This window comes from Wolffia australiana, chromosome 8, assembly GCF_029677425.1.
Source record: "Wolffia australiana isolate 7733 chromosome 8, ASM2967742v1".
In the NCBI taxonomy this organism is placed as follows: Eukaryota; Viridiplantae; Streptophyta; class Magnoliopsida; order Alismatales; family Araceae; genus Wolffia; species Wolffia australiana.
Genome location: NC_135842.1, coordinates 11,854,227 through 11,869,497, shown reverse-complemented (window position 1 = coordinate 11,869,497; position 15,271 = coordinate 11,854,227). Strand labels below are relative to the sequence as shown.

The window sequence follows — 15,271 nt, the reverse complement described above, 5'->3', positions numbered from 1 at the left end:
GTAGACATATATGCATAATGATTTCATCATAATTCACTAATTCAAATCATTAATTCATTGACTTCATCCTAAGCATCACATGTGCATTATATTGAATATGTTGTATTTATGATCACTTAATGATATAAGGAATGTGTGGTTGTCTTTCTAGCCACATATATTTCCATCAATGAGAACCTTAACAGTTTGTTACTTTGAGACTAACCCCACTTGACTCTTTAGAGTCAAGTGGATTTTTCACATCTTCTTGGAGTTTTATTTGATAAACAGGACTTAGGTAAGTATAATGGTGAATTTGAGATACAAATGAGGGGAAAGTAGAAATCTAATTGGTAATTCAAGGAGGCCCAATACACAAGAAGTCCATTTTAACCTCCTTAAAGACCAGGTCAACCAAAGGCAAGAATTGTGGAACTAACCCGCAATTTGAATAAGAATGTTCTATTTTAAAATCTAAAAATGAGGGTACATGGGTCCAGGCTGGAAATTAAGAAATCCTAGCACTCCAATCCCTAGGAATTAAATCCAATGGCTGGGAGATTTGGGGCATTTTTATTTATTCTCTTTTCCCCTCTCTTTGTATCTCATCTTGGATTTCTGCTTCCAACTTGTTGCTGGAGGCCTAGTGAATCATATTTATTTGATCCATTCCTTTTTTAGAAGAGTGTGGGAGAGAAAGTTCAAGGGTGATCAAGATTCTTGGAGAAAGAGCTCCACTTGGCCCTTGGGGGAAGTGACAACAAGGTTCGTGTGATCCTCTGAATTTTTTATTTGAATTGTCTCTCCTTTTTGTCTAGGTAAAATTCCAAAGGATAGCCTAGACTTAAAGCTTTCCAACGCATCAAACAGCACTGAAAAGTTCCGCCTATAGCAAAAGTTAAAGTGTATTCAGTCTAATACCTTCCCAGCGGAGCGCCGCCGCCAATAAATTGCGGCCGAAGGTTTTCTTTATGTTAAATCTTATTTCTTGCCCTAAAAGTTCTCCAAAAACTCCTTTAAATGTTCACATTTTATTATTATAAATTATCTAAAACAAAATAAGTGTGTATTTCATTTATTTAAAATAGTGTTGATTAGTTTGATTTATTTTATTGATTATCCTATTTAGAAAAGACTTAATAATCCAGAAAAAGATGAATCGCCTAAAATAATTATTTTAAAACATATTTGAAATTCAATTCACTTTGTCATTACCTGCTCTTTGTGGATACGACCGTTATTCTAAGGAAACTTTTATAAATATTGTTGCATAAATCAGAGCCTTAAAATGACTTATTTAACCCAAATTCTGATTTATTAACTGTCTTCATCATCCCTTTATAAAACTTCTCTATGTCTCCGAGTGACTCCTGCTTCTGTGGGCCAATGTGAAGGACCCACCAAATCAACCGAACCAAAATAAATAAGAATGTTATTAACTCTAAGGTTTGATCCTCAATCCAGAATAGTGAAAAAAATTAGAATAACTAATACTTTATGTGCACTACTTATTTATAGTTATAAGATGTTTAAATTTTTTAACAATGTATTAAAACCATAATAAGAAATGTAACTGAAGTATCAAAGGACAAATATCCATTTCTGGTATCAGAGTGTAACAAGGGAAGAAATCGTTTCTTCATTCATGATTTATTTACAAAACAACCATGACATCAATTTTCCAACTCACTTTGATTTTTTTTATGATATGAAATGACCAAGGTCTTGTTATTTTATTTGCGCCCATATATCCTAATATTTATATTTTAAGTATCTTAGAGGGAGCTCAGTTTGCCTTTAAGTAGCTTCTGACCATGATATTAAAATATTTCAATTTTATATACCACCACCTGATATTCCTCGCTTTGGAATAGATAATAAATTTAAGGATTTTATTATTTTGCAATTTCATCTCCTCTTTCTGAATTGTCAAAGCGTCCGCAAACCTTTTGAATTAGTCTCGTATCACAGAGATGTTTGAAAATAGAATTGCTAAGGGGAAGACTCAAGGAATTTTCTTATCGCAAGTATTTTCACCACAATATGCTTCAAAAATCATGTGTAACGCCATTGGATTTTACATCAGTAACAGCAATGAAGAACTACACATAAAATTGTTAATCAAACCTTCTGAAATGATGCCCTTTTCCTCTCTACTCTCTGTGGATGATGCCACACTACTCCCTCATAAACTTCTCCCAATATGGAAATAATTCCTGTCGTGATAATTTAAAAGACATCACTCTTATTCTGCATGAACGAATTTTATTGAATTTTACTATGACGGTCAAAATGGGATTTTTTGCCTTTATTTCATGTGTCAAAAGGATATCGGTGAAACCCTTATGGGCATCTTCTTCTTCATCTTCACAATAGGAAAGCTCACAATTTCATCTTCCTCAGCAACCCAACTGCAAAGAAATTAAGAAAATTTAGATAGAAATTTAAAAAAAAATTAAAAGAAAGATAAAAAAATACCTATATCTTGTGACTAGGTGATGGAGAAAAATGCAAATTTCAAGCCTGGAGATATCTTGCCCTGGGCAAAGCCTCTGTCCTCCTCCAAAAGGTGTGAACTTGCTTCCACAGACTCCTTTCTATGAACAATGAAAATAAGAAAAAAATCAATTACTAAGCTAGAAAAGAGAGGACCCATGAGATATGTCTGATCAAGTTATATATATTCCGACTTACTTCCCATCTCCCAGGATTGAACTCGTACGGGTCTGGATAATTCTGTTCATCGAAATGTACAGAACTGAAGGATGCCAACACGCTCCAGTCCTTTGGAATAAGGTAACCTTTACAAGGAATAATAAATTCAGATAAAATTATATCAATGCTCAAGATTTATTTTCCCCAAGGTTTTTTGTTTAATTCTTCTGCATTAAAATTACGAAGAAAAACCAAGTTCAAAGAAATGAGTACCCTTTATTTCTATGTCCTTAATAGCCTTTCTCCAGACTCCGTTGACTATGTTTGCCATCCTAAGGGCTTCATTGATAACCTGGAAACTTGATATGATGAAACCAGGGATGTATTTTTCAAAACTTGATATTATGTAAAGTGATGGTAATCAGTAACGAGATATTGCTTGTTTTACACAGTGAGAGATTCATATTAACTTAAATAAATATTCTTACATGGTGTGTAAAATTCAGGGACATGTAATCAGACCAAGTGTAGGGCTCTCCAGCGTTGACCTTTTTCCGCCTTAAAGTCAAATTTTCCTCCTAAAAGACGCAAATTTTTCAGAAAAAAATGCCCAACAAACATATGCTCGTTACATTTTCTGACATCTGGTAATATGGGTTTATTGCATGAAACAGAACACAGGTACATTATATCAAATAGAAATTCAAATAGTCTTTTATTCCCAAGCATGATAGTCGTTCGATAAAAGACAATATTTAATATGGTATGGCTAAAAAAAGATTTCCAGGATAACGTATAGTTTTATAAAATTTTTAAAAACCGGTACCATCAACGTGGTGTAACTGATTTTTCAGATATGATTCTTCCCAAAGTTATCAGATTATCCAAATAGACGAATAAACGATTAATTTTTTTCAGGAAATAAATTTAAATATTATAAGCAAATCATTATAAAATTACTGCTGTCGTGGAAATATTTATTTTGTTTTCAAGATGTATTATAATGAAAGTGCTTCTAACAATTGTTTTTGAAAGGTAATGCCTCTAAGAATATTATTTGACTTTTTAATTATTTAGAGAAAATATGTTCCCGAATGTGTGATTACACAGTTTCCACAAAGAAATAATTAACATACCCTGAGTTTCTCCAAAGCAAGGGGCTTGTCAGTCAGATATTTGACAGCCAAGGTCATCATCATGGGCACTGAGTGCTCCCCTGGTAGCATCAGTTCTGCGAGGATTGATGATATTAAACTTGTGGGCATTTCTGTAAGCTTGTTTGTTATGCTTTCATTGATCAATACATCAACGACATCTCTGGCCATGACATACTGCCCATCTTGAACTTTAGCCTGAACTATCTTGTTGATTGTCCTCTGAACTCCCTCCTTCGCCTGATTTTTACATTAAAATAAGTAAAAAAGTCAATTTTGGAACCCAGGTTTCTAAATTAGAGTAGATTAAAAGTAAAGAACTATCTGGTTTATTGTCCTTTGAACCGTATCCTTTCTAAATTAGAGTGAAAAATACAATTGTGGAAGCCAGACAAATCTGATTTATTTTCATCTGAGCTCTATCCTTCGCCTAAATTTGAAAATAAAAGAAACCAACAGGTAAGTCTGAACTATCCTATATATCTCCCCCTGAGTTCTCTCATTCTGCAGAATTTCACATTAAGATAAAATAAAATCAACGCGGAAGTCATTGCAATCTATTTTAGTTACCTCTGAACACTCTCCTACGCCTGAATTTCACATTAAAATAAAAAATAATTAAAAGTGTTAGCAAGAGATATCTTGTTCATTATCCTCTGAACTCTCTCCTTCAGCTGAATCAGACACCATAACAAAAAAAATGAACGGGTAAGACTGAAAAATAGTGATTTTAATCCTTGACACCAAAATAAAAAAATACAATCAATTGTGGTTGGCATAAATATCTGGTCTTTTGTCCTCGAAACCTCTCCTTTCCCCAAACTTGACAATGAAATAAAAATAAATCAGCGGGGAAGCCAGAACTTCATTGTTTATCGTCCTCTCAACTCTATCCGCCTAAACTTTACACTAAAATCGATGTAGAAAACATAATAAACATGATTAAGTTAAGATTAAAAGTTCCGCATTGTGTAAAAATAATTGGATTTTATCAGATTCCTCATCCAAATAAATTGAGAAAAGTGTTGAAATAGAGGATTTGGTACCTTGAGAGACCTGGATAGCCTTGTTCCGGGCAGCTTGATTGGCAGACAGATGAGGCCCGCCACGAATTCTTGGAACTGATCCTTCAAATAATCAAGATCTTCTCCGGGTCCCATGCCCATCAAGACTTTGACCAGAACAGGAAATGTAATCTGCATGACTAATTTAATATTATTCAAACGTTCTTAAAGGATTGGAAGATGTAATTCGTTTATTTCGTTTAAATAGTTCCTCACAGTAGCTTCCTTAACATCATTGACTACAACATTGAAGAATTTTAGGATGGTTGACTATCAAAGTTGAATGAGATGGTAAATACAAGAACCGCACTTAGTTTCAAAAAAAGTGCTTCTAGTACCGTCCTGTGAGTGAAGAATGTTGAGAGTATCCATCTTTCTCTCCCTCAAACTTAATAGTGGGTCTCTCCCCCTAAATATCAACTACGCCATAGAATAAAACGGAATTCCAGGAGAAAGGTAATTCCAGCAATGGTCTTTGAGTGAACAATGATGAAAATCTCCATCTTTCTCTCTCTAAAAAAATGATTGTGTGTTGTTCCGCATCCAATATTAACGTTGGAGTATTCCGAGTACTTTATTGAATATGGTAGAGTTCACATGAGAAAAGTGATTCTAACCTTGTTCTGCGAGTGAACAATGATGAACATAACCATCTTTCTCTCTCTAAAAATTGCTACAAGATTGTCCACTTCATTTTATTAACTCTCTTCTCTCCCTTCTCGCTATTTATCTCTTCTCTCTATCCATCTCTTCTCTCCCTTCCCTTTATCATTTTATTATCTCTCTTCTCTCCCTTCTCCCTTTCTATCTCTTCCCTCGCTTCTCTTGATCATTTTATTCTCTCTTCTCTCTATCTATCTCTTCTCTCCTCTTCATCTATATCTTCTCCTTTTCTCTCTATCTATTTCTTCGTTCTATCTACCTCTTCTCTCCATCAATATATTCTCTTTCTTCTCTCTCTCTGTTTCTTTTCTCTATCTCTTTTGTCCATCTCTTCTCTCTCTCTAAAATGAGTGCGGGGACGGGGAAGCCAAAAAGGACGTGAAGAAACCAAATAATAATCCTTTCATATCTTTTAGAAAGTACCCACTGGGGCCACTATAATCCTTCTTTCTGGGCGAGTGGAGGTCCCCAAAGAGGACGTGGAGGACAACAGCTCCGCACACACACTTGCTGTCACCCTCTACTTTCTCTCTCTAAAAGTATTGCCAGCGAACTGGTCCGCCGTTCACACCGCACACTGTCGGTGACTCTCTCTCTCTCTCTCTCTATCCCTCTCTCTCTCTTTCTATCTCACTCTTACTCTCTCCCCACGACTATTCGAGGGAGTTCCTCCAAAACTACGAAACCCTGCAGGTTAAATCTTTACGGCAGTATAGAGAGGGATTGAGCTAATTCCATGTACGAGCCCACAAAACAATCTCTCTCTCCAACCTTGTCGTGAACTCAGAAACATTCATCTCTAAACTATGCTATGCGACGGGCAACTTTCCATTTCTGCATCCTTCTCCATCCCAGCTATCGAACTGAGTAATCTATTTCTCCCTCTTCCTCTCACCTCTCTATGTCTCTCTCTAACGAGAGGACTGGAGATCCCACGACTGAACTGACATTCTGAACTGGAATAAGTTCTTAGAGAGAGAAAGAGAGACCATGTACGCCCCCCAAACAATCTCTCTCTCTAACCTCGTCGTGAACTCAGAAACATGCATGTCTAAAACTACACTATGTGACGGGCAAATTTCCATTTTGCATCCTTCTCTCTCTCTCTAACGAGAGGACTGGAGATCCCAGGACTGAACTGACATTCTGAACTGGAATGAGTTCCTAGAGAGAGAAAGAGAGACCGAAAGGCCTGCGGGGTAACTGGTGCAACGGTAAATGCCGAGAGAATTCATTGAATGCCCGCGCCTCGCTCTGACGAAGGCGTCGGTCACTGAAGAACTACGGGTGTGGAGACTATGGATAGAGGTGAGAGAAACATCCAGTGTCCTCTTCGTCTTCTGCCTTGACAAGCTTGGGATAACAAAGAGAGAGAAAGACAGGAAAACGAGACACGTAGGTTGATGGATTGGGAGTGTGTATTATATAAATAAATATAAATACAGAGAGAGAGAATGATGGGTAGGGAGAAACAAAATAGAGAGAAAATGATAGTGATAGAGAGATAGAGATGCAGATAGATAAATAGATAGATAGAGGGAGAGAAATAGAGATAGAGATAAATATAGAGAGATAGAGATAGGTAGAGATAAATATAGATAGATAGAGAGAGAGATAGGGATAAAGATAGATAGAGATAGAGAGAGAGAAAGGGATAAAGATAGATGGATAGAGGTAGAGATAGAGATAGAGATAGATAGATAGATAGATTGATTAGATAGATAGATAGATAGATAGATAGATAGATAGATAGATAGATAGAGAGAGAGAGAGAGAGAGAGAGAGAGAGAGAGAGAGAGAGAGAGAGATGGGAATGTGGAAGATAAGGAGGCCATGAAGGTTGTGGGTTGGTTGGGAGAGCGGATGTAAGTCAAGTAGAAATGAAGAGCTTTATAAATGTGCAGATAGAGGGATAGATAAACAGTTACGGAATGCAATAAATAGAGGGATGGAACTAGTGAAGAAATTACTCAAGGGACCGAATAGTCAAATTGATAGATAGATAGCTTGGCAATTCGACAATCAGATGTTTATGAAATCAATAGATGGATAGAACTAATGAAGATAATTTGAGGGGACAAACAGACAGAGAGATGGTTAAATATATTCAGAATTTTACATAAATAGATAAGCAAACTTCCACAAGATAGACAGAAAGGTGGATACTTATACAAACAGTGAGATGTGAAATCAATAAATGGATGGAACAATTGAATAAATAACTTAAGGTGGACAAGTAGACGAAGAGATGTATAGATATTTAGATAAACAAGTAGACTTGCACTTGATAGACCAATGGATATACAGTTATAGTTAGATGGACGTATATGGACATAAGCAGATAGCTATTCAGCGGATTGATGAATCTATATATAGGTGGTTCCAGATGAATAAATGGAGAAATTATATACAGAAATAGAAAGAGATGGTTACCCCTCTGGTTTGCCATAATAATGTCTAAATCTAATATTTGCATCAGTGAATCGCTTAAAATCTACAACTAAAACATATTATCGTTCCCATGGGACATTAAAATCGACAAAAAGAGTAAAGACAAGATAAACAAGAAGACATACATTTGATAGACATGTGGATAGATAGGTAAGTACATAAGCAGAAAGTTTGTAAAAACAAGGTACATTAAAAGAGTTATTCAGAGGATGAATGGATGGATATAAATATATATTAAGGGCTTCATAAAGATTGTTATATCTCTGAATCACGTTAAGATTAACATCATTGAATCACTTTACCGGTATTTATAAAATCAACTACCAAGATATATTATCACCCGCATGAAACGAAACACACCAACATAAAATAAAATAACAATAACACAATAATCAATTAGCTCGGCACAGTGATTACCCAAAAAGGAACAAAAGTAACATCGCTTTCCGCCCCAGTGATTGCCCAGAACATAAACAAATAAATATTCTTTCGACAGCTCATGCAAACCTATATAAATAGATAAGACTGAAAGATGCATAGAGAAAGAGAGACATATGGGTACCTCTTGGGTTTCATCCTGGACGAAGACAAGGCCCTTTTGAGGCCATTGAGACACATATTATAGATAAAGAGATGGATTGAAAGATAGATTTAGAGAGAGAGATGGGTACCTCTTTGGTTTCATCCTGGACGAAGACAAGGCCCTTCTGAGGCCATTGAGAGAGAGATTTAAGAACACAGTGTTCAAGCTCGGCGGCAACGGCGGCTTTGGCGGAGGCGGACTTGAGAAAACCGCCGATAACGCCGTGCACTCGGCGGTGCAACGCGCCCTCCGCTTGCAAAATCGAGTCTTTGCCCAGAAGTTCCGCCACTGACCGGGGATAACTCGGCACGAAGCCATCGCTTGTCAACACCGCCCTGTTCACCTCTGCGTCGGTTGACACTGCTATCGCCTTGCCCAGTAGATGCGTCTGAAACACCTTCCCGTACCTGTTGCGTGCGCAGCGATGCGTAGTTTTATATCAGAATGAAGTCAACGGAGGAGGATAGAGAGATGGATGAACGGGAACATGGGTCGAAGGAAGATGCGTGTTATCCGGTGGCTGAGAGAGCAAGTCAGAGGTGGAGAGAGTTCGAGGGATAGAGGTGATGAGATTTAGAGAGACAGATGGAGAAGGATGCGCAGAGAGCTAGAGAGAGAGAGATGCAGAAAGAGGTGGAATGCAGAAAGAGCTGGACAGAGTTCCAGAGAGATGGACGAAGAAGTTAAGAGAGAGGGGAAAAAGAGGTGGAGAGAGAAGTAGAAAGAAGTGAAGAGACAGAAAGAGAGATGGAAAGAAGAGGAGAGAATTAGAAGAGAGACAGAAAGAAATGAAAAGATTAGGGGAGAGATGGAAAGAGTGAAGAGAGGTGGAGAGAGAGACGTAGAGAGAAGTGGAGAGACAAAAAGAGAGATGTAAAGAGATGGATAGAGTTAGAAGAGAGACAGGCAGAAAGAAATGAAGAGACTGAGAGAGAGAGATGGAAAGCGCGAAGGGAGGCGGAGAGAGATTTCGAGAGAGAGAAGTGAAGAGACAAAAAGAGAGATGGAAAGAGGTAGAGAGAGAAGTAGAAAGAAGTGGAAAGACAAAAAGAGAGATGGAAAGAGGTGGAGAGAGTTAGAAGAGAGACATGCAGACAGAAATTAAGAGACTAACAGAGAGAGAGATGCAAAGAGTGAAGAGAGGTGGAGAGAGAGTTAGAGAGAGAGGCAGAAAGACGTCATGAGACAAAAAAGATGGAAAGAGAGTTAGAAGAGAGAGAGGCAGAAAGAAGTCATGAGACAACAGAGATGGAAAGAGAGTTAGAAGAGAGAGAGGCAGAAAGAAATGAAGAGACTAAGTAGAGAGATGCAAAGAGGTGGAGAGAGTGTTAGAGAGAGAGAGAGAGGCAGGAGTAAGTGAGGAGATAAAGAGAGAGAGAAAGATGGAAAGAGTTGGAGAGAGAGTTACAGAGAGAGAGAGAGAGAGAGAGAGAGAGGAAGAAAGAAATGAACAGAGTTAGATAGAGAGAGAGGCAGAAAGAGGTGAGGAGAGTAAGAGAGAGAGATGCGGAATTGAAAAATGGGGGCCTCTTTGGCTGGTGCAACCGCCCATGTCAGTTTTTTCCTTCCGGATAAATTTATGACAAAAATACCAGTCGTCGGGAAACCGGAGCTTGCATGGAGTGATGACGCAAGGTGTTACGGAGAACAGAGACAAAACTGGTCGTCGATGATGCAGAGAGAGGTAAGAGACATACGAAAGAGAATATAAGGACTGGCGCGGAGAGAAGATTACGCATAAGTTTGACGAAAAGACAGCGAGACAAAGACCGAACGTGACAACCATGTAACTGTATAAGAAGATGAAGAATAGGAGAGAAGGGAGAGATAGATACCTCCCAAGTCACAATTGTGTAAGATATAGAGGTGAGAGAGATGCACCTCATATGAAGAATAAGAGAGAAGAAGACTGACAGAAGAGAGAGAGATTAATCTTAAGCGTGGGAAGGATGGAATTATAGAATGATTCTAACCACAAAGAGAGAGAGAGAGAGATGCACCGCAAGCTTGAAGAAAAGGTGAGAGAAAGAGACTCGTTCTGACAAAGTGGGGAAAGAGTACCCAATACCCATGTGAGAGGGTAGGAGAGACAGAGTGTGACGCATACCAAATTCAAGGAAAAGAGATGAGATGAGAGAGAGATGCCTGTTTATCGTGTATAAGAAGACGGGAAGACGAACCGGTGCTAAGGCATTGCAGGAACAAGATGAAGGATTTATCTTCCATTAGAAAGAGAAGGGGGAGGCAGACCGATGATGAACAAATGAGGAGAGAGAGATGCGCCCTACTGATGGAGAAGAAGAGAGAGTGCCGCTGATCGATTGGGTTAACAGAGAGAATGACAGAAACGAAAGTTAATCAAGCGTGATGCTGATCCAATTCCGGGAGAAAAAGAGGTCAAAATAGAACGCGGTGCTGATAACATTCAGTGATAAGAGAGAGATGCGTTTTGGGTGTGGACAAGAGAGAGAGAGAGAGAGAAATAGGACAACCTCGATCAACTGCAGAGAAGGGAGAGAAAAAATAGAGAGAGAAACATTTTGAGTGATGAAATGGATGGGAGAGAAACGCTGATCAGATACAGGGATAAGAGGGAAATAGGGAGAGACATGCATCGCGCTTGTGGAGGAGATAGAGAAACAGCCAGAGAGATGGATGGAGAGAAAGAGAGAAAAATAGAGAGAAGACCTTGCGCGTTGAGAGAGAACGATGCCGGAGAAGACGGAAATAGAGAGAGAATTGCACCAGGGAAGCGGAGAAGAAGAGGAGAGACAGATAAAAAGAGAGAGGGAGAGAAAAAGAGAGATAGAAAAGCATCGTGCGCCTGTAAATCCCAGGAGATAGAGCGATGCTGCTTAGATCATCAGATGAAGAGAGAATGGGAAGATAGTGAGAGAGGCAGGCCGAAAACTTTTGAAGAGGAAGAAGAGGGAGAAATAGAAAGGGGTTGCAAGAGATAGAAAGAGACAGAGAGAGAAAAGTATCGTACGCTTGTAAAATCTCGGATAGATGCAGAGACAAGTGGAAAATTGGCGAGAGAGAGAGAGAGAGATGCAGCAAGTGAGTGGAGAAGGAGAGAGAGAGAGAGAGAGAGAGAGATGCAGCGAGTGGAGAAGAAGAGAGAGAGAGAGAGAGATGCAGCGAGTGGAGAAGAAGAGAGAGAGAGAGAGAGAGATGCAGCAAGTGAGTGGAGAAGAAGAGAGAGAGAGAGAGAGAGATGCAGCAAGTGAGTGGAGAAGAAGAGAGAGAGAAAGAGAGTTGCAGAAAGTCTGTGGAGAAGAAGAAGAAAGAGAGAGAGAGAGAGAGAGAGTTGCAGAAAGTCTGTGGAGAAGAAGAAGAAAGAGAGAGAGAGAGAGAGAGTTGCAGAAAGTCTGTGGAGAAGAAGAAGAAAGAGAGAGAGAGAGAGAGAGTTGCAGAAAGTGTGTGGAGAGAGAGAGAGAGATGTCAAGCAAACAGACAGGTCACGGCGCCTGTCCATGAAGCGGACGGGACGAGAGGAGAATCCACAGGCGATGAAGTCGAGAGTCTCGCCGATGAGCGGCCATCCCTTGCTACCCTTTGGAATCTTCTTCTCTCTTCTCTCCTCTTCCTTCTCTCTTCCTTTCCTCCATCGCCACCACCACCAAGCGGCGCCGCCGATAACCCAGATTGGAGCGAGAAACCACCCTCCCTCTCTCATCTCCCCTAACCCACAAAAGAGTTAGATAGAGAGAGAAATCGAAGGAGTTAGGGAGAGTGTGAAAACAAACGAGTTAGAGTGAGAAACAAGTTATAGACGACTCTTCGACCCAACAGGCCTTTAATGGACGATCTGGACCGCTCTTCCACATTCTCTCTCCCCTTCCCTCTCTGCCACCTCACAGCCTACGTTGGGTCAAAGGGTTTCTCTCTCTAGCCTAGGTTGGATTCCGAGGAGCGTTTGATCTCCAATTGTAATTCTAAGTGAGAGGAAGCGCTCTCTCTCTTGTTATATGGAGTTAGAGAGGGCTTGAAAGCTGAAAACAAAAGAGTTTGAGAGGGAAACAAGTTATGGACAACCCCATCAACCCAGCAGGGCTTTAATGGACAATCTGGACCACTCTTCCACATTCTCTCTCCCCTTCTCTCTCTACGACTTTTCAGTCTATAACGGGTCAAAATGTTTCTCTCTCTAGCCTACGCTGGATTCCGAGGAGGCTTCGTTCTCCATGCACATAGACATCTTTCTCTCTCAAGTTGGCCGCTTTTTGAGGTCTTTTAATGTCCAAAACCATTCCTATTCCTAGTGCTATGGGCGGCATCTTGAGGTGAGATCAAAGACAGTAGTATACTCCTCTCAATCATTGTATCTCTCTCTCTCTAGATATGGACAATGTCTCCGTGTATATGGTAACTGTTGGCACAAAGATCAAGAGAGAGAGAAGTGGTCTATCCACTGCTGCTGCTTTGTACCTGGATCCCTCTCAATGAAGAGAGAGAGACAGATGAAGACAGAGAAAGATGTCAGGAGAGATAAAGAGCGAGTGCGATAGAGAGAGAGGACAAATAAGAGAGAGAGAGAGAGAAGCCGAGGGAGAGATGGAATAAGATAGATTAGGAGAAAGAAATAATAGATACGATGAGAGAAATGGGGAGAAAGAAATACGAGATAGAGAGTGGGAGAGAAGCAGAGAGATATGGAGAAAGAAAATAGAGACGGAGAGAGTGGAAGAGATGAGGATAGAGGAAGAAGGGAAGAGAGACAGAGTGAGAAGGAGATAAGGGAGCAGTTAAGAGAGATCGGGCATGGGGACCAGACAGAGTGAGAGAGAGAAAGATAGGGATCCAGACAGCAAAAGAGAAGCGACGCGGACAACTCATTAGTCCCATGAAATACGACGAGGACGGTACACGCATCCTCTCTTTCTCTCTCTCTCTCTTCCTGTCTTCTCTCTCTCCTCCTGTCCTTTCCGTCTCTCTTCCTGTCCTCTCCCCTCCCTCTCTCTTTCTGCCCCTCTACCTTCCTCTCTCTCTCTGTCTGCCCTCTACCGTCCTCTTTCTCTCTCTGCCCTCTACCTTCATCTTTCTCTCTCTGCACTCTACCTTCCTCTCTCTCTCTCTCTCTCTGCCCTCTACCTTCCTCTCTCTCTCTCTCTCTGCCCTCTACCTTCCTCTCTCTCTCTCTGCCCTCTACCTTCCTCTCTCTCTCTCTCTCTGCCTCTACCTTCCTCTCTTTCTCTCTCTTCCCTCTACCTTCCTCGCCCTCTCTGCCTTCCTCTCTCTCTCTCTCTTCCCTCTCCCTTCCTCGCCCTCTCTGCCTTCCTCTCTCTCTCTCTCTTCCCTCTACCTTCCTCGCCCTCTCTGCCTTCCTCTCTCTCTCTCTCTCTCTTCCCTCTTCCTTCCTCGCCCTCTCTGCCTTCCTCTCTCTCTCTCTCTCTCTTCCCTCTCCCTTCCTCGCCCTCTCTGCCTTCCTCTCTCTCTCTTTCTGCCCCCTCCCTTCCTCTCTCTCTCTTCCCTCTACCTTCCTCGCCCTCTCTGCCTTCCTCTCTCTCTCTTTCTGCCCCCTACCTTCCTCTCTCTCTCTTTCTCCCCCCCCCCTCCCCCTCTCTCTCTCTCCCCTCCCTCTCCCTCTCCCTCTCTCTCTTTCTGCCCTCTATCTTCCTCTCTCTCTCTCTCTCTCTCCCCCCCCTCTCTCCCCCTCTCTCTCTCTCTCTCTCTCCCCCCTCTCTCTTCCTCTCTCTCTCTCTCTCTCTTTCTGCCCTCTATCTTCCTCTCTCTCTCTCTCTCTTTCTGCCCTCTATCTTCCTCTCTCTCTCTCTCTTTCTGCCCTCTATCTTCCTCTCTCTCTCTCTCTCTTTCTGCCCTCTATCTTCCTCTCTCTCTCTCTCTCTCTCTTTCTGCCCTCTATCTTCCTCTCTCTCTCTCTTTCTGCCCTCTATCTTCCTCTCTCTCTCTCTCTTTCTGCCTCTCTCGCTCCCTCTCTCTCTCTCTCTCTCTCTCTCTCTCTGCCCTCTATCTTCCTCTCTCTCTCTCTCTCTCTTTCTGCCTCTCTCGCTCTCTCTCTCTCTCTCTGAAAGCTCTGTGTCTCAAGGCTAAGAAACGTAAGTGAGTATTAAATTATCTAGGGACTCAAAAAGCTAGGTCCCTGGGTTTTAATCCTCCCCCACGTGGCAACTCTTTTGCGTCAAAATCCCTAGAGAATCTGACAATATTATTAAAATAACTTTATAGACAGTTATTCGCCTATGCGGGTCCGGACTGGTTTTCACCATGAAATACATTAATCCTATAAAAAAATTTTGTATTCCCCAAATTTTATATTTTATTCACGTGGAATTAATACGACACTAATATGAAGCTAAGCATTTCCATTTCAAGGATTTAAGTAATCGTTGTATTTATTTGGTAAACAAATATGCCATAACTCGAATAAAAAACTCCAGTTAGAGGGCTTTAATATTTTTTGGTGGATGTAATACAATGAATGTGAACTGTTCAATTGCAAGGATTTTGGTAATTATTTATAAGTTGGTAAAATGGCATCCCCTTCCAATAATACACCGAAACCTGATGGAAACAATGTAATTAATCAGTATAATTTGATTTCAAGGATTTCTGTAAATCGCTGTTAAATAAAAAATATTTCGGCAGAGAAAAGCCAACAAAAATTAATAATGTTACATCATAAATTTGAACTATTTAATTTAAATTTTTTGATATTTTTTTACTAAAAAATAATATCTCAACAAATGAACTAAAAAATA

General features: G+C 40.3%; 1 protein-coding gene across 2 annotated transcripts; it reads right to left on the bottom strand.

Moving 5' to 3' along the window:
- Positions 1-2,023: 2,023 nt before the first annotated feature.
- On the bottom strand, positions 2,024-12,334 carry ROT3 (Cytochrome P450 superfamily protein). Of its 2 annotated transcripts, XM_078579307.1 has the most exons (10): positions 12,008-12,334; positions 8,638-8,956; positions 8,384-8,473; positions 4,835-4,984; positions 3,771-4,028; positions 3,123-3,212; positions 2,908-2,986; positions 2,674-2,780; positions 2,458-2,576; positions 2,024-2,390 (listed from the first exon to the last, which is right to left on the bottom strand). In XM_078579307.1, exons 1-10 carry the CDS (start codon positions 12,226-12,228, stop codon positions 2,300-2,302), a joined length of 1,524 nt encoding a protein of 507 aa, XP_078435433.1. In that variant the 5' UTR covers positions 12,229-12,334; the 3' UTR covers positions 2,024-2,299. The 2 variants fall into 2 exon arrangements, with proteins under 2 accessions (XP_078435433.1, XP_078435434.1); XM_078579308.1 differs by lacking the exon at positions 8,384-8,473 and having other exon boundaries at positions 12,008-12,328.
- Positions 12,335-15,271: the final 2,937 nt, after the last annotated feature.

Coding starts and splice junctions, on each gene's coding strand:
- ROT3 (XM_078579307.1), bottom strand. CDS start 12,228: ATGAGAGAGGGAGGGTGGTTTCTCGCTCCAATCTGGGTTATCGGCGGC. Junction 4,985..8,383: donor TTACTTTTGTTCCTTTTTGG/GTAATCACTGTG, acceptor TTAGTCATGCAG/ATTACATTTCCTGTTCTGGT. Junction 2,781..2,907: donor TAAGGACATAGAAATAAAGG/GTACTCATTTCT, acceptor TTCCTTGTAAAG/GTTACCTTATTCCAAAGGAC.